Below are 27,213 nucleotides of genomic sequence, written 5' to 3'. Positions count from 1 at the left end.
GCAGGCCGGCCGGTGCTCACCTGTCGGCCCATGTAGCCACAGGCCATGTAGGTGAGGATGGGCTGCAGCATGACCTGCACCGACGTGGCCCTCTTACTGAGCGTGGTGAGGATGGTGAAGAGGCCGTCGCCCACGGAGATGGCGTCCAGACCTCCGTGGAAGTTCTCATGTTTGGTCAGGTGGAGTCCGCTTGCTCCTGGAGAGACAAGATCCAGCATGAAGGGAGGGACTACTCTCCCTCCTGACAACACAGTCATTCCCCTCAGTTTGCACCCACAAGGGGAAAAACTCAAAATGTACATTCTAGTTCTAGAGCAACAACACTGATTATCACTGAAAACAACTTCACTGGGATTTTAATTAATTGTCAGAGAGTTATACAGAAGACAAATCAATGAGAGTGAGTTGATAAATGTGGAGGCAAAACTCACCAACACAACAACATTAGGGGGACTGATCCCAGTAGTGTGGAAAATAAAAAATCCAGTTTGTGAAAGCAATGGTTATATTACCAAGTCGAGACACGTTTTTGACTGTCGTTAGGCTAAAGCTAGGTTAGCGTTGGGGTGGGTGTTTTTTCCCCCAACCGTTTTCACAAAAGCTCTGGGTTTACCATGCAGTTTTTAAGTTGTTTATTGTTGCAAACTGTCAAAAGAAACTGCAATTAAAAACTGATTTCCTAAAGAGAAGATTAAGTCTGTTTGTTAGGTTTAATTATGTTTCTTCATTTTCTTCAGCAACTTACGTAAAGTTAAGTCTTGAGCTTTATTACGAGTGGATGGACAGTTTGTGCCTTGTTCTTACCGATGATCATGGCCATGGCGCTGCTGTTGCACTGACCCAGCGCCGACAGGATCTGGCTCATGATCTGCTGGTTGGCCAGCACCAGGTCGGCCACACCGGCAGGTGGACCTTGACTGGACGCCGACCCGCCGGCGACGCTCTCTTTGCTCCCGCAGACCTTCTCCTCGTCTGACACGCTGCTGTCGGCCGCCCCGCTGCCGGCCGGCGGTAGGCGGCCGCTGAACTCCCGGTCACCGGACAGAGGCAGCTGCACCAGCACGTTGACCAGCTTCAAGAGGTCAAACATCAGCTGGTCGCGTGTGGTTTCGCCGCAGACGGCTTTCACGTCGCCGGGACGGATGATGTTGGCAAACAGGCCCCCGAAACAGGCCCGGGCGCCCACCGAGCTGTCCGAGCCGCTGCGGGACACCACTTTGTCCGAGCAGGTGATGTAGTGGTGCACCAGGAAGGTGATGGACTCGATGACCGAGGAGATGGTCGCCACTGACACCACTTCAAAGTTCTGCTCCAGGGTGAATTCCAGCAGCTTGACCTGAGCGTCCAGCGGACCTTGGCCTGCCTGGAACGGACCCCTGTCCAGAGGAAGATCAGCCATTAGCCCCACTGACATGTTTCTTCCATTTACACAGACACACACATTCCAATTCTACAGAGGACACTTTACAGGGGATATTGTTACTGCTGAATGAATTATTGCTTTTCCCAACCTTCAACCAGGCAATACCTATCCACCAAATACTGTCCGCAAACAGCTTTTACTCAAAAACAACCGCAGCACAAACAAATACCTCCAAATAATTCAAAAGGCAATAAAAACTAATTTAGAGCAAAGTCAAAAATTCAAAATGTATTAAGAGTGGTTTTAAAAATGTAGAAGAAAAAGGAAAAGAAAGGAAAAAACAAAGGAGAAAAGAAAGTAAAAAAAAAAAAAAAAAAAAAAAAAAAAATGGAATTACGGACAGTGATGCAGTCTGTGTGAAGAACAAAGCCATTCTAAGAGAGTCTGGCTGCCAGCTGAGTTTGCTGAGACTAATGTGTCTTAATGTGCTTCAATGTATAAAATACACGTCGAACACTTCTGATTCTGTCGTAGTTTAAACTGAAACCAACAGAAACAGGCATGCTCCTGCCTCACACACTCTGATATGCTGTGTCCTGTGCTGCAGGTTCTGCAGGCTGCAGGTTCAAGCAAAGCTTACCTCTCCGTCGACAGGATGTGCATGAGCTTGAGCAGGAACTCGCTGAACATCTGCGGGCAGGTGGAGGACAGGTGGACCTGCAGGCGGCTCAGGAACTCGTGCATGGCCTGCGTGGCCGTGGGTCCCACCTGCGAGCTGTGCTGGCTGGTGCCGTTGACGCTGCTGCCGGACAGGAAGCGGACCAGGACGTGAACCAGAGTGGGATCGGACACCATCTGTTGAGCCGTGCTCTCCGGAGAGCTCATCCCGCTGCTGGAGGCTGCAGGTTCAAACACAGGTCAGAGGAAAGTACGCCGTCATGCCCCAGAGGGGGGAACACTACACCATTTTTACATTCTTAAAGCCGCTGATCACTAAAATCACAACTGTTATTTCTGTGTTACTTCCTGTCATAACAAAGAGTGTACTGACGGCAAACTTTGGATTTTGTAATTTTTCCGAGAGGCGATCAGAGTTTGTTATACAGTGCATGAAAATCTCAAATGAACACAGGAAACAAGCCACATTTAGATCTAAACCCTGCTCTTGATGAGATCACCTTGTGAAACTAAGGTCAAATAGAAATGAATAAAGCTAAAATATCTAAATAATCAACCACAGGCTGAGGCGAGAGCCTCTGAAATGAAATACTGCAAACTACAATCCATAATCTCTGGTATTTTGATTCCTCTGAAAATTAGATTCAACATTTCCTATTGAGGTGTGTATATATATATTTGAATCAAAATGAAAATGATCAGGGTGGCAAATTAACTCTCAAATCAAAGGATAATTTATTAGTTCAATGTGATAGTAGTCAGATTAAAACACACTTATGTGCAATTTGCAAAACCCAATATAGCTTGTAAGGCATGGAAATGACCAGAATCACACATACTTCACTATTTTTAGCTCTAAATTTCATTGAAAATCATGTTATTGATCCGCTATCCAAACATACATTTTAAAATCAAATATAAGAAATATATGTTGTAAGCGTGGACTATTTCTTTTTGTACTGTTTTGGTTGTTGTGGCTTTACATATTTCATTGTATTATTTTTTTTGTATATTGGAGTAAATTGCATCAAATGGTGAAAAAAAAGCACTTTTCCAGGTGGCCTAGAGGCTAGAGAGGCGGGCTTGATAGCGGGAGCTTGCAAGTTGCCGCCCACAAAAGGGTCAATTTGGGAAAAACGCAATTTAACCAATAAAGTGTGAAAAACAAATAAATAAAATATACCATTAATAACCACAAGATGTCACTGTAGGACATTAGAAAGCTGCTTCAGCACCAGAATGTCAAAAACAAGAATCTACTGAGAAGAATTTGAATTTAAAAATAGAGTTCAGTGTGTGAGAAACATCTGAAGGGCTGAAGAAAACTATTATACATGGTGCTATAACATCTCAATATGGAAGAAGAAATAAGTGAGACAGATACAATTTTGTTTGGAAAATACAGTACAGGGTGTGTATTATTAGTTTGAAAGAAATGGTGATGAATGCAGACGTAAACAAAGCTTCAGAAATATATCCTTTGAACTCTATGACGGAGCATCAGAGGAGTCCAAAGGCACATGAGCGCAGAAGCAGTGACAGGCTGCGTTTTCGTGTAGCATGAAGACAAAGTGAGACTGTGCCAGCGGCCCACAGCCGGACCCAGGTGAGGGGGCAGTACTGACCGCAGGCGGGCATGTTGGTCATCAGGGTGAGCGAGTGCAGCACCAGACACCAAGTCCTCAGTGACGTGTTGGGGTACCATGCCAGCACCGTCAGGAAGCTGCTGATGGATGCTGTTCACACACAAAGGGAGTAGAGTTAACACATGGAGTTCCCACAGCATCAGGAGGAGGAGGAAGAGGAGGTGGGGGACCTTGGTTCAGTGGAATGGTGGGCACTCGGCTGGCGTTGAACAGAAAGATGTCAGAGCCGCTATCCTCGCCGCCGTTGGAGCAGGTGTTGAGGCTGAGCGTGAGCCAGAGCTGCAGCAGAGACTCCAGCTGGAAGAGAAGGAAGGTCGAACATATTGCTATCGGGCCGAAGCAGTGTGTGTGGGGGGGGGGGGGGGGGGGGGACATACAGCTACAGGGTTACAGTTTATCCATGTTTGTGTGTGTCAGTCAGCCAGTCAGTTATAAACAACATTTGAACCTAATATGTGCTGAATCTACTGAGACACTTTCAGGTGAACAATCAAAATCAGACAGATTTTCATTCATTAAAGTTCTAGTAATATCTTCTTTCCTGGTAGTGAAAATTAAAAATGTTTCAGCCCATAAAAAGGGTCATTTCCTTGCTCTAGGTCAGGGGTCAGCAACCAGTGCCTCTGGAGCCACATGCATCTGTTTTGTCTCTCAGCTCCCTTGTAAGCCACCATAGTTTACCTACCATGTGGGGAGACATGAATTTATCTATTATATATAATTTATTTAATTCATTTTAAAGACATGGTTTTGTTTATTCTTTATATTCTTGATCTGCCATTCCTCAGTATTTCTGTAAGTGGCATAGAGGTTATAATCTATAATCTGCAGTGTTATCTTCATTTCTTTGGCCCAGAGTTTCTGTTCAGTGGGAAAGAGGTCCAAATGGCTCTTTTGAGTGTTGAAGGTTGCCGACTCCTGTCATATTTGGGGCATTTCTGCCCTCTGTGACAGTAAAATATTTCATACCTCGTTACATTTTCTGGAGGGAAACAGTCTTTTTCAGCACTTTTTTTTTTTTTTTTTTTTTTCAAATCCTCTCCATTCTTTCCTGTTTTGAGTTGGGGAAAGTAGCTAAGTGGTTGTTTTTAAGTGGAGAAAAAGGAAATAAAAACATTGCTCTCCGAGCCATAAATGTTCTGTTCCGGTTCTGACCTGCACGTGGTGGACCTGCAGCATGGAGAAGAGCTTGTTGAAGCAGGCGCTCAGGATGGGAATGGATGAGGGCTGAACCATGAAGCTGCTGGCTGGAGGAGAACCTCCACCCCCTCCTCCTCCTCCTCCGTGGAGGGCTCTCAACAAGGAGTCGTCAGTGCCGTTGGAGGCCTGGCTCACTAGAAAACACGGCAGAAAACACATTGAACACTTATTCCCTGATTCAACTCAACCCTGGAAGCTTGGAGAGGATCTCTGGACGGCCAACTCTCAGTATTTAATGTCTCTATCGTAAATTTACTGTGATAAATACAATAAACATATGTATTAGATTTGAATTTGTGTGCTGAACCACTTCAAACTTCTTCTGCCTTCAAAGGCAGTGATCAGTGATTTAATCGAGTGCACTATCTTACCCAAAACTTCAATAATCAGTTAAAAAGTAAGGTTTTTACCTATGATAAGAACTAGTAATATGCATTTAAACAAAAGTGTTTCCAAGTCTGACAATTGATTAGAAACCTCAAATTAGTTCAAATGATCTTATTGGTTGAGATGACCATGACCCCTACATCTTCCCTCCTGTCTGAGTCCCGCCAACAGAACAAAAGAGTTCCAATAAAGAGATTGTTAGATTAAATATGTTTTCACTGTAATACCCAGTTAATCTATCCAGCTGTTGCTTTGGTTCATATGTTTAAAAATGTACGGAGCTGGGTGGATGAAGCCGGCTTGATAACGAAGATAAACGTCCGGATGCGCTCACCTGTGGACGAACTGGAAGTGAGGGCCTGCAGAATGGAGTCGGCCTGAAGCGTAGCCATCATCTTGAGCATCAGCTCGGCCTGCTGCTCCAGGCCCACCTCCAGCCGGGCGTCCAGGGCTGTCACAGACACAGAAGCTTTAATCTGAAAGTCCATGTTGGAGTGGAAACGAGACAGAATCTGAAGAGAGGAGGGACTGAGCTCACCTTGTGACACGGACACTGACAGACCCTGAGAGCCAGGTTTCTCAGCAGCGACTGGAGGTTTGGATACGGGGATACCGACCCCCCCGATGTACGGGTTGTACCCGTACGTGCCATAGTCAGCACCCCAGTAATCATACCAGGTGCTGCTAATAGGCTGAGAATGAACACAATAAGGAGACCGACATCAGGAAACAAACCAGCAACTCTTCTCTCAACTCACCCTCAAAGAACCAATGTTTATTATTCAATGGAAAAGCAGAGTCAAGACTTCACCTGCCCACATCTTGAGCTAAAGATCCTGACTGGACATGGCATAAACTGATCACTGTTACAAGCTCCTCTGTCGAAATGGAGTTTTAAAAAGCAACAACAATGAATTAAAGCTGAAAAACATCTTTGATTTGAGATATTCTGAGTTTGTCTTCTTGGTTCCATTTGCAGTTTGTAAATTCATACCACAGCTCAGACCTCTGCGTGAGACAATTGGTTTTTTAGGAGGCTTCATTTAAATAAAAATAATAAATAAATACATTTTGGGTTTGTGACTAAATGTTCTAATATGATCAGTCAGTGGGATTTAGCTGGGAAAGGTTAATGGAAATGTAAATGTGCATCACAAGCAGAGTAAAACTCAACCAAATACTCTTATAGAGAACAAGATCAGAAAAACATTCCATGAAGGTGCAACTTTCATTTTTTTTGAACCAGTCATTTTGCTACAGTAGCAAGAAACTGTGTGTGAACCCTGAGAAACATTACATTTTAATTATGAAAGGGTAACAAAGTCATCCGATCTGCGTCACAGATATAGAAAAGCTTGTTCAGAAAGAAAACCCAATATGTAGGAAGAACTGAATGTAAGCACGGTGGAGGGAGCATCATGTCAAAGTGATCGCTGCCAGAAGACATTCAAGTGGTTCTGAAAGGGTTTCATCCTTTGACGGGTTTCCAAAAGCGATGCCACTTTTTTTAAAGGACTGGTACCAGTGCAAACCTTCAGCTACTGAGTACCGATACAAGTACTGATTAAATACCATTCAGCCTAATTCTCACTCAAAACACAAACAATGTAGAAAGGCTATTTGTTGCTGCAAACTACTTCCCCACAGCCGTTGGTCGAACCTCTAACAGCCTGCAGTACATAGAGGAGTGCGTAGCGTCCATCTAGATACTGACCTGTGTAGAATGTAGACTGTAGATTGTAGACTGAGCTCACTGATGAGTGTATCAGTCATACTTTAATCACGGTTAGCATGTAGCATCGCTGGCATGAGAGCTCTGAAACTCTTGAGCATGTACTACGGCTCAGAGTAATGTGCTGAGTACTACTGAGCGACATCAGGTTGACTCAGCTGGTCCAAATGTCTCTGGTGATTAAATTGCTGATGTCTTTCGCCACCGCTTGATATTTTGGCAGAAACAAATTTAGTCTGCCTTACTTTTGTCAAAACTGCGGACATCACTCATGCGTACGCACAGAGTACACGTGCTTTCACCAGAACGAGTACTCTGTGTCGTATCAGTGCATCCCTAGTTTCCAATGTGGTGTACTTTGATTTTGTTTTCCATTGGAAGCTGTAAATGTTAAAAGACTGACATAAACACAGTGGAACTGCCGTAATACCTCACATTATTCTCATATTTTCTATTTGTGAAATAGATCAGATGACTTTGTGTATAATACTAGAGCACTGCGAGGGCTCAGTTAGGCTGAAGGTGAGACACAGAACCATCTATCCATACTCTGTTTATTACGTCTGTATTTCATATCCTGGAAGCTTACAGATATGATCGATGGACCAGTACCACCGGTAACCTCAGGAGGGCAGTAGTGAGATTAGGAGTACTTATCAAATGGTGGAGATTTGTGAATGAAAGAGCTGCTTCTTTCTCAAAATCAATATTTGTTTGACCAATAACTTTGACTTCCCTCCTTCTAAAAATAAGAGCGATTCTTTAATTTGCCCTTTCTGCTGTTTTGAAGCAGTGCCCTCTGGTGGATTGAATGCTAAAACGCTCATTCGAATGTATTGAAAGTATACAAATACAGTGTGAAGTGTACGCTGCTGTTTTAGTGCATAAATGAGAATTCACACACTTTTTCTTGCAACTGTAGATCAAGAAAAATAAACTTCTGTCCTTAATCACAATATTGTGATACAACGTCTCCTGACCAGGGCTGCACGATACGAGTCAAACAAGCCGGAACGAACTACAAATGTATTGCAAATACTTACAGTATGTGATGAAATCTTTGTGTTTGAGTAAAAGTGATTATTCTATTCTGTGCAGTAGTTCTACATTTGATTAGCCAACATGTGTTGCAGCTCAGTTTATGTAATCCCGATGATGATAAAATTGCAATTTATCGTGCAGCTCTAATCCTGAATAAAAAGTTCTGAGTCAGCACACACAGTAAAAGAGAAGAATAGGAGTTCACGTACCTTGAACACTTTGGCAGCGAGTGGATCTTTTTCCAAATCAATATCTAAAGGATCAATATCAACATCCATCAGGTCTTGTAGCAAGTCAAAGTCAATGTCTTTATCTTTTTCCAAAGATGACAGAGGTGGAGCACCTTTGGATAATGAAAACAGCTTTAATATTGCCAAGCAAGCACACTAGAAAAACAAAACAAGCAAGAGAAACGTTTTCTTTAGCACGTTACTGGGCAATTTTAACGCCGATCCACACAATGCTACAGCTCCAGCGCATTTCTCGGAGAGAGGGTCCAGACAAACACTTCAGTGGGAGGCCAAAAGTCAGAAAAAAAATAAAGAAAATAAAGGTTTTACAAATGGAAGCTGAACAAAATTAACGCCCAAAAGGTTTTGGATGGATGCGTCTGAACTCTCACTCCAAGAGGCCGCACTAATAGCACAATAATAAGAACCATGACAACCATACGATCCAGATAATCTGGAAACATGCAGCTATGAAAAAAGAAGAGTGTGAACATGTGAAACCCTTCAGACATGGTACAGTGAGCTTGTATGGCAGTGTGTGGTGTGGTGTAGAGTGGACGGGGCTACCCACGCACTTTGGAAAACTGAGGAGGTCCCGGTAGTACCTGCGATGATATCGGGCACCAGGGCCTCGTCAATGCTCTCTACCAGGGGGATGGGTGCAGGCTGGGGCAGGGAGTCGTCCGAGTCCGCCCCTGCCCCCGAGGACGACGAGGCCCCGGCCTCCTCGCCCACCACCACCTCGTCCAGGACGTCCAGCGAGCTCGGAGACAGCAGTTCACCTGAGGAGACGGCGAGGAGAAACCATCAGCACGGGAATGCTCCTCCACAGCTTTCTTTAATCCACACTCGACTTCAACAGATCATACTGAAATATTTGCTCTTTGGCGATCCGATAGCAAACAACATTATGGTGCGGAATAAAACGCCAACATTAGCGTAGCAACAAGCTAACCAATCAGCCTTTTGAAGTCAACATGAACATTGAACCTGGAAAAATCTATTGGAAGTCACAGGTTATCAAGGCTTTCTGGTCCTGCTTTTTCCTACCTGATTCTCTCCTACAATGTCACACTGAGATATATTTTACAGGTTTTTTATTATAAAGCAGTAACTTGGATCCTGGGCTGCGTGCAGATTTTCCAATTACTTTTCCGATTGCTTGTAGCATTGCAGTAGCATCGGTTTAGTTCCGTAAACGTCGTACTCTCTGTGGCGTCACGCTTTCTTCTGCATGGGGTCTGACCACGTTCACACTGCAGTCTGATGGAGGTCACATTTAAAATGTAGTGTAAACTATCACTCAAAGAAGTCAGATCTCAGCAAGAAATTCGAATTGAGCATCAAGACCTGCAGTGTGAACAGAGCCTACAAGTCCTTCTGATGAGGCCAACGGAGAACAGGCGGTTTCTGTGTCTGTCCACGCACAGTCCACGATCCGCTCGGGGAAAAGACACGGCTTTACGGTACCGTGTGCCAACATTTACGGTGGATTTATTGCTACGGCTCGTAGAAATGCTGTTTTTCAACCAAACCAGTTTGAACCAGAATGTGGCCCAGAAGGATAGGCTGCTGAAGAAGTTCAGACTCTGCGGTTGCAGCAGGACGTTTCAGGATGTTGAGTTAAAAACATTGTGTCTGAATAAGTTACTGAGTAACTGAAACAACACACACGACAAAACTACCAAGCAGGTAACGCAAGCACCAGACAACAAACCCAAGTTTTCATTTTTAGAGGGCTGGGTTAAAACTATACGTGAGGACACATTACAACAATGCCATCAGAAATCTGCTTCCTTTTGAGTTTCCGATCCCAAATGTGCCAATGGAAAAACTGGAATGTTTCGGAAAATGAGAACAATGCCGAGTGAGTTGGAGTAGAACTCACCTGCCAGGATGTCCTGCAGCATGCAGGTGAGGGAATACTGAGCCCAGGCGCCACCCCATGAGATGTCCCCTCGGTTGAAGTCCGTCCCCACGAGGAGGAGCAGCAGGCGCTCCAGCTGCTGCTCAGAAACAACCTCGCACAGGTGGATTGTGGGTCTTGTAGCGTTGGCTATCCTGGCGAGGACCTGTAGAGACGACAGGCAGGTTTTTTTTCTTGAGAATTGCACACAGAGTTCTGCCTTGAGTTTTTCTGTGAGGACGTGTGTCTGATGACTACCTTGCAGACGAAAAGGAGCAAGTCGGCGTGGCAGGTGAAGTCCATGGAGAGGAGGAAGAGCGCCAGTTTCTGCACCACCGAGATGCAGCGCTCGTGGGACAGAGTGAAGGGCAGCGGCTCCACTTCTGGGGCTTCTTTGGCTGTGGTGGACTCCGTGTCCAGCGTGGAGCGGGGCCATTCGGCAGTCCGCCGCAGACGGATCAGGTCCTTAAAGTGCTTTATGACAAAGAGAGAGAATGAGCAATGATTAAAAGCAGAAAACAAATTCTGTTTCTTCAAAAGAGACCAAAGAGGGGCGTCCATTTGTTGGATGGATGCAGATGTACACTTGAACTATTATTGTGTTTGCCAAACAGCAGCTTAATCATTTACTTTGTGTAATAGAAGCCAGCTTATTTTCTTAATAGAAAGATAACATCCTTATTGGAACGATATTTAGAAGGATGTTTATTTTTGAAACCAAGTGTTGGCATTCAGCCATGTCCGATTTAACGGATTACCCTAACATCACTCCACCTCAGTCGGCTTCAAACTAGATTATTTATGTTGTTTGTACATGAATTACTTTCATGGGACTCTGAATCATTCTCCCAGAATATTTAAACCCAGACCACCAAAGGTTTTCTCCGGTGACACGTCATCAATTATTGTGTCAAAATTACACATTGCCTTCATTTTTTTGATAAGACAGATAAACATCCCTGACTTTGCCTGTGTGATGGTGACTATATGATAAAAATGACTGTTTTTACAATCTTCTCTTAAGAACTTGTGTTTTAACCAGAATACTTTTATAATCGCCAACATTTTCTTCTTACTTTTAAGAGAAATTTCAGTTTTACAGATGATAGGTTTTTAGATAGTGTTTAGTTAGTTTTAAGAATACAAAACAGACAGTTTTTGTGTTAATAATCAGATGTTTTCTTAAAAACAGAAAATTTGATGAACTATCTGAATATTTGTGGTTGCATCTAGTTTTGTTGTACTTGCTCAGCAAGATCACTAGATCTCTAAGACCTGGAACTGAAAAGACTGTGTGGAAAAATGAATATTAAAGTATCGAATGCCAGAAGGAAATCCACTTGGGCACATTAATAGACTATATAATCATTTGTTACTTCAAAATATAAACACAGAAATAGCTAATCTATTATCTAATCTAAACCTGAGCACTGTGCCTGGAATTAAAGAGTGTATCAGAACAGCAACAGGGATTAAATACATCTTAAACGAGCATTCATGTAAATCCCTGGCTGGTCTGACGGTTTGACAGGAACTTTTCTCTGGGATTAATAGAGTATTTTTATTCTATTCCATGTTCAGGGGAGGATTTAGCAGCTAAACGGAGTGTTAAACCACTAAAATGAAGGTTTAAAGACGTAGAATTCCTGATCTGAAGGTCTGCAGAGCAGAGGGCAACAGCGGCTCACCTTGGACGTGGCTTGTTTGAGCTTGGCCTGCTCCACCAGCAACTTGTAGGAGGAGCCTTTGTTGCTCTGGATCTTCTCCTTCTCAATCTGCTCCACCAAAGCTTTCTGTTTTGCTTTCAATAGATTTAACTGCTACAATGAAAAGGCTATGGTAAATAGAAGCACTGAAAAATACACACATGCTCTCTGTCTGGCAGCGTTGGCCTCTCAGCTCAGTGTGACTTTGTGGCGCTGCTTTGTGGCTGAGACACATTTACCTGCTTGTGGTGGACGAGCTGCTTGCGGATCTTGCGTGAGTAGAGGCGATCAAGGCTGCTGCTCCCTTTGGCCGCCCGGCTGGAGTTCTGTGACTGAAGGCTGTTGTTGATGAAGCTCCACTGAATGCCTGGAGAACAAACAAAAACAAGTTAGTTTGTCTTAGTAGCTGCTGAAAAAAGAGTGACAGGAACATTTTTGTGGACAAATGTTTGTTTTGAAAAAGAGATTTCTTTTTTGTTGACAAACTGTTTAATAAACAGATAAAATGTATATAGATTTCCCTTCTTTCTTAAATCTGTTTGCTCATGCAAAAGGAAGCGCAATTAATATTGACTAAAAATGAACGCTATTTAGCCATTAATCCCAAAAATTAATCCACGGCAAGCCTGTGATTAATCTGATTGAAAAGGTTAATCGTTTGACAGCATTAAATAAAGCAGTGAATTACTGACTCTGATGTGACCAATCTAATACTAAAATAAATTTACTGAATGCAGAGTAAACATTTCTGTCTCTCTCCGCTAAACTAGACATCAGTTACATCTCTTGATTTAAACGTGAATTCAGTATCGATAGTGAATATTGTACAGGAGCACGACAGACCTGTGTAACATTTATCTTTTCCCTACAGAAAATATCAGGATACGCTCACAGGCCTCATTTTTAGTCAGTTTGGTGGAACGAATCAGGGTTTCAGTTGCTGCTGATATTTAGTTTGGTCATCGAAGAATTAATTTTACCAGAACTTGTTTCCAGAGATATGTGTACATTGATTTATGCATGTTTTATTACTTTATGGAAAACTGAGGTCTGAGGGTGATTTCTTCCACACACAGTGTTTATGCCTTTTATATGCTTTACATGCACCTCTGAAAGGTTTAAAGCAGGGGTCTCAAAGTCACGGCACACAGGACGATATTTTGTGGCGCCCACCTTGATATGAAAGTATAACATTAGTGAGGCCCACGAGGGGAGTGGACCTCTGACGTTGCCACTCAGCCAGCTCCGGAATGTAATAAACAGCAGCCACCTTTTTTGAGCTTGCCACTCCGGTACTTTCGACCATCTACAAATGCCATGATTGAGCACAAAAAGAAAGGCAACTGCGACGGGTTGCAGCAAATGCCGGTAATATGACAATGTGATGTCTGTTGTTGTGAAATGCATCAAATCAAATGAGATTGAAAGGCTTCAAGCACAGGAGGTTCCATGCTCTTTCAGAGAAAATAGAATGAAACAAACTCATAACCGCTTTATATTTGCAACAAGACTTGTAAAAGACGAACTCAAGAAGTTGGGTTTATCTTTTATGCCTGCTGCCAGCGGCACTGGCTTTTATTTTGATGCTCATACCAACAGGAACACCATGGCAGGACCACACTACGCAAAAAACCCTCTTCACTCCCGGTTGCCAACTTACAACTAATAAACTAAACTAGATGAACTAACTAACTACATGAACTAAACAACAAAAACACAACACAATCATTACCAACACTACAAACCTAATATAACCCCCAATAATTACATCTAAAACACGATGAACAGAAACTCCCACAATGCACTGCAGCGATCAGCTCCGTGATCGCTACATATTATTAAAACGGCGGATATATGTGGGAGATCAAGGTTTTTAGAACCAAGAGTGTGAGTGGTGTGGCTTTCAATGTCATTTAGTTGTTGTGTGATTCACGATTATTTAAAGTTGAGAGGCTCTGTGGCTGTGAGCATCAGCATGAAGCATCGGTAGTGACGATTGGCACTCTTATGCCGTATTGGTCATATACACGTACAAGTTCATGATCTCCATTCAATGTTCCATTCATGTTCAGGACACTTCATGTTCAGAAGAAATCATTACAACTGTTAATAATGACGTTCAAGGATTTTTTGAACAACTTTTTTTGTGGAATCCCTGATGCGGCCCAGCCCCACCCAGACCCTGCCTCCAGCGCCCCCCCCAGGTCAATTGAGTATGAGACCCCTGGTTTAGAGCGAGTGAATTACAGTGAATTACGTTTTGGATGATCGTTCCTGGGATCTCGCCACGAGTGTAACCAAGATGTTCTCACATGTTCTTTGAAAGGTGTCTTTATTTTGAAGATGTGACGATCAAAAAAAATCTAGTTTGTCAATACGTTAAAGTTAACTTTCATGTCTAATTCTATGGAAATTTACTTGCATTGGGTTTTGAACTAATTTCCTTCCTTCATGTGGAAGCACTTTACCTGTCAGAGATCTCTCCCGCTCCTTCCCTCCGAGGTGCTTCTTCCCTCCCGAGGCCTCGTCCTCGATACTGGCCACATAGTCCAGCAGCCTGGAGACCAGCATCACCACCCAGCTGATCATGGGAATATCCAAAACACCTGGAAAACACACACATGTCCTCACAGGAGCCTGTTGAGGCGTTTGGATCTGCTGGGGAGTGTCTGAGTGGCACTCAGCTCTACCTTCGGTCCTGCGCTGAGCGGAGGCTTGTGGCTGCTGCAGCGGCGACAGCAAGCTGTCCAGCAGGTTCAGGAGACCCTCCAACACGCCGCTGTTACTCAGGGATCTTTGGCCAATGCAGGACAGGAGCATGAACACTCTGCAGGGAACACAGGACCGCAATGAGCTGTGCAACAACTCCATAAACCCTGGACGACACTCTTGACGGAGGCTGAACATCACAAAATGTGCCCGTCGTTGATGCTTCAGAAATGGTGCAGCCGGAGAAGTGACAGGCTTGGACTGACAGACATAATTCAACATCTTTCTGTAGCTCTCCAGAGAAAGCTCAACAATCCCACAAAATAAAGTCATTTGTTTAAAAAAAAAGAGAAAAAAAAATTATTGTTGAACATTTCACTGAAGTTTTCAAGAGGGGATCATAAAAATACTGAAATTGAATTTATTTATACTAAAAATGATTTTAGTGTCTTCATGTTTTTGTAAAAAGACGTGAAATTCAATGTATGGACTTGGTCCTCGACTCACTGAAGCACTGGGAGTCAATTCGCAACAACCTGGCCGGACTTCATACAAAACAATATGATTTGCATTTAATAAATGATAGAAATGATCCTCAAAGGCCTCAGAAGTTCACAGGTTTGAATCCCACAGCTGACGGTCACTACTGTGAGCATGACCCATGACCCCATCAGCGAGTTAAGATTTCTAATGAATAGGGTGAGTTAAAAGTTAGAGTAAACTCAGCAGGAAGCAAAGATGTTTTAAAGATCAAGGTGCCAAATATGATCTATCAAAACAGCAGTGAGCTGCAGCGCTAATGATTTTGTAATCAATGCTCAAAAATCAACATTTCATTTCATCTTGTGATTATTTTGGGGGGCAGTGGTGGCTGAGAGGGTTGAGAAGCGATCTTCAGCAGCTTTCTGGAGCGCCCCCATGTGGCTGCACCTGCACATCCTACAACTAGGATGGCTCAATGAGGGGGAAAAAGGAATTACCCGAAGGGGATTCATAAAGTATGATTAGTTTAGTTAGTTTATATCTGTATTGCGATATTATCAATATTGTGGGTGATACTTTTTCCGTTATATGAGAAGGAACCCTGTATTCATTCTAAATAATATAATACTGACCTTCATCCTTCGTATTGTATATTATAATCTGAAGTCCACAGTTATTCAAACACAGTGTGTTCTGAAATTATGATTTGGTTCTCATACCTGTCCTGAGGGAAAATGAGCAGCTGTTCCGAGTTGTAGAGCTCCTGCAGCACGTTGGAGAGAAACTGCCCCCACCAGCGCTCACCCCCACACAGCTGCACCAGCAGCAGCCCGGCATGCAGGCGGATTTTGGGCGTGCCGCTGATGCAGAGGTGCTTGAAGAGCTCCTCGCAGGCCTGAGCGTGAAAGGTGCTCTGGAGCACTGAGGGAACTGCGTGACCTGAGGACCAACGGAGAAGAGAGGGAGAACATGGAGACGGTGTTACTGTGTTTGCAAAATACTTTCATTTTCAGGACATTCCAAAGGCTGTTTGAAGGTAAATCTTAACAAGACATTCATCAAAATATTGGGAATTTGAAACGCAAGTGTGAACTAAAGATATCACACAAATTAAAAGCCACCTATTTTAAATAATTATTGGTGAAATGCAAAAAAATGTAAACAATTCAACATTTTTCCAATAAAAAGTTCCCTAAATTAGATACATTTGTATAACTACATTATGTCAATTACCCTAAACACGACTATAAAATGTTAGTTTTATGTGTATAAGTTTCCATTTTTCATATTATACAGTTCTGTCAGGTACACCGTAGAAAGGTGATGTTAACTAAAAACAAAAAATATCACAAACACAGAAACTTAAAATGTTCCCCAGGAGTGTCAAACTCGCCTTATTTCGCTATGATACCTACTGTAAAAAACTAGTAGAGTAACCTAACAATCCATCAACCAGGACGCCACATGTTTCTGCTTCTGCTGTTATTTAAGATTATAGAACACCATTGTTCACCGCTTTGCTCGTACACAGCATCGGGATGCTTTTCACGCTGTACAAGACACCTCAGCTCAAACTGATTTAAAATCGATTAAAAACAACTCAAACTCCAGGACAAAAAACACTGAACCTGTCCTATTTTACTGCTTAGCAGTAAGACCAAATCTCTCTAGTTCATTATCTTTAGAAGCTCAAAATTTACTTGTGTCAGGATTTAGATGCAAAAACTATTTTGCTGCTTTCAGAAAGCCTCTGAATGGACTCTGGTGATGCTTTATATTGTTCAGTTTCCCACGGAGCTCTGAGGTTCATTCTGTCGTTAATTTATCACTGGTGTGTTCTGGTGCGTCCAGCAGGTGTGAGATCTGAGCCGAATCTCACCGTTGTTGGAGTGCAGCAGGCTGAGCAGCGTGTCCAGCAGGTAGCGGATGATTGTCCTCAGCTGCTCCGTGGAGGAGTTGTGCACCAGTTCCTGCGCCTCCGGTGAGCCGGTGGAGGAGGAAAGTGACTTGCGGCTAGCGCCCAGCGACACGCGCAGCCGCTGCACGGCGTGGTGCGCCAGGTTGAGCTGCAGCTGCAGCTGGATGCAGTCCTGATAGGCGGAGAAGACGCGCTGGTCCTCCTCCACCACCTTGTCCGGCTTCCGGAGGAAATACTGAGCGTTGTTGGCACTGTTGAGAGGAGGCAGGTCGATGTTCTGCAGCAGCGTCTCCAGCCGGTGGCAGGCCAGATTGTACCTGGGAGCAGAAGGAAGGAGGAAATATAGCTCAGAGAGGAGCATCACATTTACATTTTCCACCAATTTAACTTCTTAACGAACTGATAGTTATTGTGATCTGAATCAGCTTTAAGCTGACAAATTAGGCTTAACTTCTACAAATGATATTTGATCATTTCCACTTCAGTCTTACGATGGTGGGTTTAATAAAATGTCTCAGAAAACACAATGAAATGGTCAAATTAAGTAGGGATGCACCGATACCAGTGTTGGTTATCAGGTCCAATGCTGCACGGACAAACCGTACCGATACAACCCGGCGAGAATTACTTGATGTAATCTGTCAATAATGTCAGCAGCAGAAAGACAAGAGAGGACGAGCACTGAGAGCAGTTTGGAGATTGTTGTTCACACGCCAGTGATGCAACAATGTAGACATACGATTAAAGTATGGCTGATGTGGGACTGAGGTTGCTGTGTGCCACGCACAAGCTCCAGCTCGCTGTTAAGAGTATATTGGAGGTGCATGTAGCAGAGCAGAGGTAGTTTGCAGTGCTGCATAGCCTTCACATACTGTATTGTTTGCATAGTGAGTATGAATTGAAGTGATTTTGCGGCGGTTGAACGAAAAGTTGTTGGATATTTTAAACAGTCAGCCTTAGCCTGCTTCCTCCACTCCAGCAGGACGTACCGACCTGTTAGAATAGCACTTGATACATGCTACACCCTCTTATCAGTGTTTTTGGATCAGAGCACAAACTCCTCAACAACCTCACTGCTCAACAGTGGGCTTTCAGAAAAGACCCTACAGTTCAATAAACCACTAGTAAAAAATTAAATAACATAGTTATTATTAAAATTTCAGTTATTTATTTTTTTGCCAGATGTGTTGCAATGTCAAGGGAAGGAAAGTGAACATTTGTATGAGTTAAATGTTATCTGAAATATGAAAGTATAAGATGAAAATTAAATAGTCTCAAAACTAATTGAAATGGCGTTTAATAAGTACTTCTATCTGTACTTGATATTGAAAAATAGCTAGAGGTTAGTACTTGTACTTGTCCTTTTAAATGTGGTATTGATGCATCTGTAGATTTTAGTATTTCCACCTTGAAGTGCTCTGTTGTTAAGATTCTAGTAACTGTAGAGATCTCCACTGTTCCTTCTACTCGTACTGGAATCTGCTGTCATATTTAATTATTCAACTGTGAACTGACTTTAAAACAACTCACGACACCAGCTCAGTATGAAGAGATTCTGTGTTTGTTAGCTTCATATCTCTACAGCACTGAAGTTGCTGCAGCTCCCACCTCACCTGCACTGGATGTCCTCCTGCAGCGCTACCATCATGGTGAGGTGCTGATCCACTTCAGGCTGACTGGCGGCCTCGCTCTCTCCTCTCAGTGGGTCGTGCATCAGCTTGAGCTCGCTCTCCCAGGGCAGGATGTAAGTGTGACCGTAGTAGAAGCCCAGCGGGATCTTTGCCCGGGCATTGGTGCTGCCGTAGCGTCCGATCACAGTGATCTGGGAGAGAAAGGATGGGAAGAGTTCTAAATATAGACGTGGTTGATGATAAAAGATCTTAAGTGGCATCCTGAAGTTCCCCTCAAGCCAAACCGACCTTCATGAACCTGCAGACGGGCGGCGGCAGCAGGTCGTGCAGAATAAGAGAGTGTGAGCTGATGTCGGTGGCCACCACCAGCCGGCGGCCATCCACCTCTTCGCCCAGCGTCCAGATGTCAATGGACAGAGAGGCCAGGTCACCGCAGGTCGGGATCAAAGCGTCGGTCAACAAAACTGGGCGGCCAAAGTCCAGCGTGACAAAGCGCCGCGCACCTGGGGGGGGGGGCACCGAGAGTTCACTTTGAGACAATCTGTTCCAGTTCCCATGAATACTAAATAACCAAGACTTTCTCTTTACTCCGGCTTCAACAGAGTACTTCAAGTACCTGAGTGCATCCGCTCTATGATGATTGACTGGTGTGGAGGAGGTTGCAGGAAGTGAGATGCCTGGGAAATAGCCAGAGCCAGACCACTGCCCATTGGACTCTGCAAGGGAAAAAAAATGAAATTTTTCTGTTTTAGTGCAACAAAAAGTAAATAGTTTTAAGGTGCAGTTGCTTCTCAAGGTCTTCAAGAAAAGTTCCATGTGTCAGTCACCGGTGTTTGTTGAGGTGTTAGAAGGCGTTTCTTTTCATGAGGTTCAAGGACAGTTCTGAACATCAGTCAAAATCACTCAACAACAAGTCAAAGGGTACGTCCGAATTGTCTCTCTTATCTCCTTATCTAACGATTTTACCTTAACCCAGTGGATGACATCACGGGGTTAAGGAATGGTGTCAGAGGGCTTCCTAAAGGAGTTAGTGAAAGGCGATCACGTTAGTGTGGCAGTCGGACCGCACTTTCACTTAGTGACGTCATAATAATCCGACGGTGGCGCAAGTTACTGACGTCCGCCATGGTGGGGAAAGAACTACAAATTTCAGAAGATGGACTACAAAAAGCACATTTGGGTTTTAGATGATTTAAAGTTGTTCAAGGCAGATTATTGCTTTGGTAACTTACATGATCTGATCCCTTTTTCCGACATCGTGAGTTTCCCTGATTGCTCAGATGAGCAGGTCCCTTTAAATGTTGTCGCCGCGAGGAATTGTGGGGCAGCGTGAGCTCGCCTCCTTTGATAAAGGAAGCATCAGTGGTTCCTAAGCTAAAGGAGGCTGTAGGAGCCTAAATGCAATTCATTGATGTTTGTTAAAAGGGTAAATTACAATTTAAGTTAATCTAAAACAGTAGTAATTTCAGTGAATTGATTTGGAAGGAATTAAGAGCATCATTTACCGGTATTTTCAGTTCATATGTGCAATATTGTAATAAGTTAATGATTTAGTATTTGGGGTTAATTTAGGTGGATAAAAATGTACTTTATCTCATATTTGCACTGTTTGGAAATGAGTAACTGTTTGGTATTTTCAGGTAGCTGTGTACCTTTAATTACTTAATTGATGCTCCCGGGAGGGGGGAGTTTGGGGGTTACATGGAACAGTGAGTCAGGCAGTCAGAGTGGAGCCACACAGTTTTTCTCCCTCTTTTTCTCTCTCCTTCTTTTCTTATCATTAATGATTGTTACCTGGATTTAACGGACTACTTTTATAACTTTGAACACCTTTGGACATCTTTCCTGTACCACCCCTTTTTTTTGTTTCTGAGCCTAAGTAAACTGTTAAACTTTACGAGTGGTCCTGTGGATTTTTTCTATGTGGATAAAGAAGAGGGGAATCGATAGAGCGTCAAGCTCAGGCTTCATTCAGTGGAAAACCTACAGAGGCTCTAAAGGAAGCAACGAGCTTCCTTTCCTTTGCTTATTGAGAATTCGGACAGTCCTTATCACGGCCGCCACACAAAATACTTCCGGGGTTCAGGAAGAGTCGATAGTTGAGGGGGTTAGGAGGGACAATTCAGGCGTACCTAAAGTGTCTGTAATTAGGGCTTCTCAAGATTTTAAAGAGCAGTTTAAAGTGTGAGTCATTCGTGCGTCACAAGATGTTCGAGATGAGTTCTCAATGTCAGTTATTGGCATTTACAAGTTTTTCAAGTTGAGTTTTAAGTGTTGGAGAAGATATCCAACTGACTTTTGATCTTTCAGAACAGACTTAGGGGTGAGTTGGTTCTGGAAAGGTCTGAACATTGGTCACCTGTCACAGTCACGGAACCTTGTGCACTCACCGGCTTGGCTTTCTGTGCGTTCTTGTGCGCAGCCAGGTTGACGGGTCCCGGGTCCATCATGGAGCCGGGGAACAGGTGAGCCAGCTCGGCGCTGAAGGCAGCAGACACCGCCTCATTGGGCGGAGTCAGAGGGGGTGTCATGAAGAGGGGTGTGGTCTTGGGTGTGGGCGGGATGACGTCGGAGGGGTGGATGAAGAAGCCGGGGGTGGAGGAGGGGTTTGAAGGCACAGAGTTGTGGATGGGTCCCACGCCTGAGGCGGCGGCGGCTGCGGAGGTGGTTTGGTGCAGCTTGGCCTCCAGTTTGGCCTTCTATTCCAGACACAAGGAGGAGTAACTGACAGCACAGCAGCCATACTTGACTAAAATCCATTTTTCCTCTCTAAGTGGCACGATTACATTTACATACTATTGAGCTGAACTGTTTCTATGTTTCTTTACTTCCAAAGTAACAACATATACCACGAGGTTATAATGTTACTTGGAGCAGCTACCAGCTAAAGTTTTAAACAGAAAGCAACCAGGTCAAAGCTGTGTGTTGTTCACAGCCTTGCTATAGATATCACAAACAGCAAAGTGTGTTCCGAGTGTAACTTGGCTACCGTGCTGTGCAAATTTGATTGGCTGTGATAAGAGCTGTGGCTATGATCACAATCAGAAGAGAAGAGGTGGTGAATTTACAGCTGCAGTACAAACTCGTCGTTTCATTGCTCAGTAGTTGGAATCAATCTTGAGGGGCTTCATTTTCACGTCATTTGTTGCTGCAAACCTTACCCCGATGCGCTTTACAGCCACTCTTTCACCCAGCACGGGAGCAAAGTTATTTGTAACACTTTAATGTACATGCTCTAATAGCGTTATAAAAACTGAATAAATGGACGAGCAGCCTTCTTGTTGTAAATTTCCATTACAAACTTTGTTGACCACTTTTTTTGGAACATTTACTTTGAGACCAGGTGCTTTTGTGTATACACCATAATGTGCTTATTTTTAATAAAATAATCTAATATGAAATAACAAAGTTTATGTAACCATTTTTTGTGTTATGTTTTTAATTCATCACCCAGGAACTGTTGAAGAAACTAACAGGGCCTTTGTATTGCTGGGTCTGAGTCTTTTTTCACTAAAGCACAGAGAGGGGCTCTGGACTTGTTCGATCACCTGTTGCTGCAGCTTGAGAAGCTGCTGCTGTTTCTCCTGCAGGACCTGCAGCTGCTGCTCTGCCGACACCATGGCGTGCGACAGCGACTGCAGCGCCACTTGAGCTGCCGAGCTCAGAGCCGTGGAGGCTTCACCGACCGGCCCCGTGGACAGGCCGCCCACCGCCGGGGTCACGCCAAACGTGCTCACTGGGGGCAGAGAGCAATAGTTGAGAGGGGACTGGGAGTCACGCTGAAACCAAAACCAACGGCGACTTACCAGTGAACATGCTGGCATCGTCTCGCTCCACCCGCGTGCCGTCACTGGTGGAGATACAAGTAAAGTGCAAAGGCTCCACCTCCAGGAGTCCCGTTAGCGCGGTGAAGCTGCCCTCTGCGGCCGCACAGCTGCTCACTTTCCCATTCCCTGCACACATCCAACAAAGAGGCTCAGGACAACATGAAAACTCCTCCAATCACATGTACAGTGCAACATCCTATAGCTTCTCACTGGGACATCACAATGTTAAACATTACTCCCCCATGCAACTCATTCATTTCATACACTCCTGTCTTTGTCCTTTGCTTAAACTTTGTGGGAGGAAATTACTGTGACTTCACTGCAGGAAGATCCCCAGTTGGATTGTTGGGTTTGGAACTCATGAGTCTTCACCTTTGCAATGTTCAGGTTTGCTATAGTTTCGTCCCGCAGGCCAAACACATGCACACTAAATACATTGTTGCAGCTAAATTGCTCAGAGGTTAATATAAGTTTGAGTGTGGGAATTAGATGAAGTAAATGTAATTCTAAAAATTACAAATCAGAACAACATGACTGCATATTGAGTGAATACAACTCTAAATAAATAACCGCAACTCTTTCAGTTTGATTACATGAGCTTCAAAAAAAAAAAACACCTGGATGTGATTATTGGGCCTTTAAAGCTTTCAATACCTTTGTGCAGATCATTTGAAGTGTTTTAATCTTAACTGGTAATGAGGAAAACACATAAACTCAAACTGATTGTAGTAAACTCATTTATTCTGTTATGCACTAATTTCAACTGAAATCGTTTCCATCAGAGTCTGAATGAATTCGGCTGCGGTGGGTGAAACACAGGTGAGTTCAAAGACCAGAGGTCAGCGTGAGGTCAATACCACGACCAGAGGTCAATGTGGTCAGCATCACGACGTCAGCGCAATGACCAGAGGTAAGTGAAGTGAGCATGACGACCAGAAGTCAGCGTGACGACCTGAGCCGTGACGTTGGGTCTCCGGTACCTGAGAGGATGTCAGAGAGGTCGATCTCGTCTGACTGCACGCCGATGCTGCTGTTGAAGGCATTCTTACAGGAGGAACCACTGACCTCCAGGTCAAAGAGCACCGGGTCGAAAGGAGAGCTGTACAGGCCGTACCTGGACGGGGAAGAGATCTCATCAACTGCACAAGTACGAACCACTCATCAGAGCTGAGTTTGCAGACAGAAGCTCTGAGGGAGCTTGTGTCAAAAACAGTGTTTCGTACCATGGAACATCTTTAAAATGGCTATGTTATTGGATCACATCTGCTTTTCATAATGTTCAACCTCTTACATACATAATCAATGCAGTTTCTTTTATTTAGATAGGGTGACATTTAATCTTTTGAGAAAGGGACAATGTTTATAATTCAAGATAAAAACAGTTTTTAAGACAGAAAAAGTCTTAGTATTTCAGTGTGTGGATTTGTGAAGTGGAGAAAAAAAAAAAAATCGGGTTAATTGTTGTTCACTGCAAAAACCTTAAGATTAAAATTATCCGTGTTGACTCTTTGAAAATGTACTGAATGGAAATCCTCTGGCTGTTTCGACCAGCTGAAGGCCAAGTTCAGATGTACCTGGTCTGAAGCAGAGCCTCCAGTGGTGTGAGGCGGTCCTGCAGCTGCCGGGAGATGGCGGTGAGTAAGGAGGCGCAAGCAGTGCTGCAGCCCGCCAGGTCCTCTTCCTTCACGTAGTTCAGCAACACAAAGTACCAGAAGACTGACCCTGAGAGGATAGAAAGAGACGATGTGAGGGAGATGCAGGAAGAAGCTGCTGGATGGAGACGTGGAGCGACGCTCAGGTACTCACCTCCTGTCGCTGCTGCAGGCAAGTAAGGCATATTATCAAGCAGAGCCTTCAGGAGGCTCACACCAAAACCCTGTTGGCTGGGGTCTCCTTTCCCATTGCTGCAGTGAGGAAAACAACAGTTTGTTCTACTGAACTCGTTTGTGCTGCAGATGTCACGTTAATATCAAGACTATGAACCAGGAAGTGAGAGGGAAGTTCAGGAGTCACAAACTGACCCCGAGTGTTCAATCAAATCTACAATCTAATACATTTTCCACGTGTTTGGGTCACTGGGCTTTCTACCCTGACCCTAAAACAATAACAAAAAAAACAAAAAAACTAAACTAATGGATCAATTCATCTCACATGATCAATCTTTTACATCCTATTTTAAATCAAACTGGTATTATAATAAATGGTACAGCATGCAACAGCTAGATAAAAGTTTTTTTTAGAAGGAATTGAGGGAAACTTTTCAAACAGAGCTGCTCAATCAAGCTCTGCATAATGTTTTTTTGTTCTCAGAACAGCTGAAATATGCATTTTTCTACTGTCTATTAATTAAGTTGAAGAAAATAATAACTTATATAGCGCTTTTTTGTGTCACTTCACATAACACAAAATCATCAAGGAATGACAATCAGCACCCGAAAACAAGTGAAATAGGAGAACAGTTGAAGCTTGGGGGGGAGATAAGACCATTAAAATACAGAATGCAGATTTTTATCAATTCTGTGATTTAAGTCAGAATATAAAAGAAAATAAATTTATTTATTTTCTTAGGAGGTTGCTCTAATCATAGATATAACCTTTCATATAACACCAAAGGAAAGGGTCAGGGTCAGAATTAATATATATATATATTTTTTTTTAAATTTAGATTATTTCTTAGATCCGAGTAATATTTTTCAAGTCCTTTGGGGGAATAGTCTTAATGCTCTTCCAGCGGGATCACTGCAGAATTTAAGCAGGCTTCTCACCTGATACAAAGTGCAAGAAAACGAGCACACTTGTGTGCGATGCTCCGACCGGCCTCGAAGAAACACACCCGCACGATATCCATCAGCCTGGTGCGGGCTTTTGCCAGCAGGCCCTCTTTTCCTTCTCTTAAGCTGGGATCAGACCAGAAAATGCATCAGTTATTTAGTGAATATGTGAGCTGAGGGGGTCTCACTGGCTCTGGGTTCACACACACCTGCTCGGCCCATTGGAGAAGACCCCCGCCAGCCAGCACAGAATGTCCAGGATGAGGCTCTGGGCGTGCTCAGTGGCCGGGCTGCCATCTGCGCGCCGACACAGCGAGTCCAGCAGCTTCTCGTGGAAGTCTGGGAACTGCAGCATCGCACAGCGCTGCACCCTGGAACAACAACAGAGACAGTCAGTGTGTAAGGCGACCTGTGATGTGTGGAGAAATAAAAAAACAAAAAACATCTGAGAAAGCACAGATCGGACCTTTCTTTGGGAATGGATGTCTTCTTGAACCTTCTGATTGTGACGGAAACTTCCTGCAGCAGGTCGCAGCCTCGCAGGTTTTCGACTTTCTTTGAAGGTACTGAGCCTTCCGTCTTCAATGCGGACACTTTATCCTGCACACACAGACACACGGACACACACCAAGGTGAGACTCATCAAGCCTGAAAAGGTCAATTTCCTTCCTGGAGAAGAGAGTCGGCGAGGGAGTGGGCACCTTGGAGGCCTGCGCTCGCTGCAGCAACGTGGACAGGGAGTGGGCTTTGTTGCTCTGAGGCTTTGCACTGGCCATTCTCACCACGGGCCGGGGGCTGTCCTCCATGCCTTTGTCATTCACAGCTTTGATGTGAACCAGGAAGGAGCGGTACTTCCCTCCTGCCATGCCTGCAGCAGAGAAACAGACCTACTGCTTCACTGGGTAACACAAACAGCAAACTTCACTTGCGCACAACCTCGGAAATATCTTTCGGCTGCTGACAAGAGAACCATCTGCTTTCATTTTTGTTTTGCAGACGGTGACGTTTTGATACTGGTCAGACGTACTGCTTCGGGAGCGCTGTCACAACACGTTCACATCATGCTACAAACACAACATGAAGCGCTTTTCAGTTACCAAAGCTGGTGTTGTTACCTTTAACCAGCTTGGGGCTGGTGAGGCTGAGCATGCCCGCGTGGCCAGAGAGGTCCAGCCCACTGGCCAGCCACACTGGGCCACACAGGATGTCCTCCTTGTGGTCCTCTAGGAATGGACAGAGCATGGAGCCTGCAGCAAACACACCAACCACCACTCAGTCAGGATGTAATGACACTGAGACACAAACACCTAACTGGTCCAAAACAATCAATGATGAGTTAGAAAAAGATATTTAAATTATTTTGAGCTCAATTGAGCAAACAGCATATTTTCAGTGTATAGGAGTTCATACGTAAAAGGCTTTAAGAGGAATTTGAAGGTGCAATCTGAAGTGTGCTACAGTGTTTCTATCCAAATGAATGTTGTCAAAAGTATGTTGTTTCTTTTGATGCTTGACTTTTGCTGCCTTCAGCATGTTTTGACATGTTGCAGAGTTTCGGCTGCACCAGATATCGCAAATTTATTGCAACATGCGCAAAAAATTTAAATATATGTAAATATAACAAAACACTGTCTGAACTATGATAAATTCTGTTTCCATGTGCTGTACATTCATCTTCAGCAAATACAAAATGTCAGGATTTGAAATAGGAGTGAATAATGGCAATGAATTAGGAAAACTCTTGGTTTAAGAATGAATAAAGCCCTGATTGTCTCCTACTTGGTGGCCACAGGGCAGAAGTCAGAAATACAAAAGTAAAGCATAGGCAACAAACTTAAACTTCTGAAAGTAAATTTGTTTACATTTATTGCAAAGTAGTTATTGCAACGGTATTTTTACATAATTTACTAACATTGTGAAGTCTTACTTCCACTCCAGCAGGAAACAATGGAATAGGATTCATCTCTATCTATTACAGATTATCA

At 43.8% G+C, this 27,213-nt stretch overlaps 1 protein-coding gene across 6 annotated transcripts in view; it reads right to left on the bottom strand.

Annotated features, from left to right (window-relative positions):
• birc6 (baculoviral IAP repeat containing 6) overlaps positions 1–27,213 on the bottom strand; it is a 122,750-nt gene that overhangs the window by 73,954 nt on the left and 21,583 nt on the right. The window contains exons 15-46 of one of the 6 annotated variants that reach the window (XM_080482080.1): positions 26,344–26,475; positions 25,930–26,096; positions 25,695–25,828; positions 25,438–25,599; positions 25,223–25,354; positions 24,264–24,361; positions 24,032–24,179; positions 23,438–23,571; positions 22,437–22,583; positions 22,179–22,366; positions 21,021–21,329; positions 19,247–19,346; positions 18,919–19,133; positions 18,613–18,821; positions 16,961–17,316; positions 15,801–16,020; positions 14,580–14,716; positions 14,358–14,495; positions 12,129–12,256; positions 11,872–12,003; positions 10,442–10,657; positions 10,166–10,349; positions 8,853–9,059; positions 8,257–8,390; positions 5,813–5,966; positions 5,609–5,725; positions 4,843–5,021; positions 3,858–3,984; positions 3,667–3,777; positions 2,004–2,262; positions 805–1,376; positions 21–196 (exon numbers count right to left, since the gene is read on the bottom strand). In XM_080482080.1, the coding sequence (XP_080338206.1) occupies positions 21–196; positions 805–1,376; positions 2,004–2,262; positions 3,667–3,777; positions 3,858–3,984; positions 4,843–5,021; positions 5,609–5,725; positions 5,813–5,966; positions 8,257–8,390; positions 8,853–9,059; positions 10,166–10,349; positions 10,442–10,657; positions 11,872–12,003; positions 12,129–12,256; positions 14,358–14,495; positions 14,580–14,716; positions 15,801–16,020; positions 16,961–17,316; positions 18,613–18,821; positions 18,919–19,133; positions 19,247–19,346; positions 21,021–21,329; positions 22,179–22,366; positions 22,437–22,583; positions 23,438–23,571; positions 24,032–24,179; positions 24,264–24,361; positions 25,223–25,354; positions 25,438–25,599; positions 25,695–25,828; positions 25,930–26,096; positions 26,344–26,475 (5,822 nt within the window). Of the gene's footprint in view, positions 1–20; positions 197–804; positions 1,377–2,003; positions 2,263–3,666; positions 3,778–3,857; positions 3,985–4,842; positions 5,022–5,608; positions 5,726–5,812; positions 5,967–8,256; positions 8,391–8,852; positions 9,060–10,165; positions 10,350–10,441; positions 10,658–11,871; positions 12,004–12,128; positions 12,257–14,357; positions 14,717–15,800; positions 16,021–16,960; positions 17,317–18,612; positions 18,822–18,918; positions 19,134–19,246; positions 19,347–21,020; positions 21,330–22,178; positions 22,367–22,436; positions 22,584–23,437; positions 23,572–24,031; positions 24,180–24,263; positions 24,362–25,222; positions 25,355–25,437; positions 25,600–25,694; positions 25,829–25,929; positions 26,097–26,343; positions 26,476–27,213 lie in introns of all 6 variants that reach the window. The other 5 variants (XM_080482084.1, XM_080482083.1, XM_080482081.1 and 2 more) reach the window with 5 other exon arrangements.

This window comes from Lipophrys pholis (assembly GCF_963383615.2).
Source record: "Lipophrys pholis genome assembly, chromosome: 15".
Taxonomy (NCBI): domain Eukaryota; kingdom Metazoa; phylum Chordata; class Actinopteri; order Blenniiformes; family Blenniidae; genus Lipophrys; species Lipophrys pholis.
The sequence above is the reverse complement of the archived record's forward strand: the minus strand, read 5'-3'. Positions and strand labels throughout refer to the sequence as shown.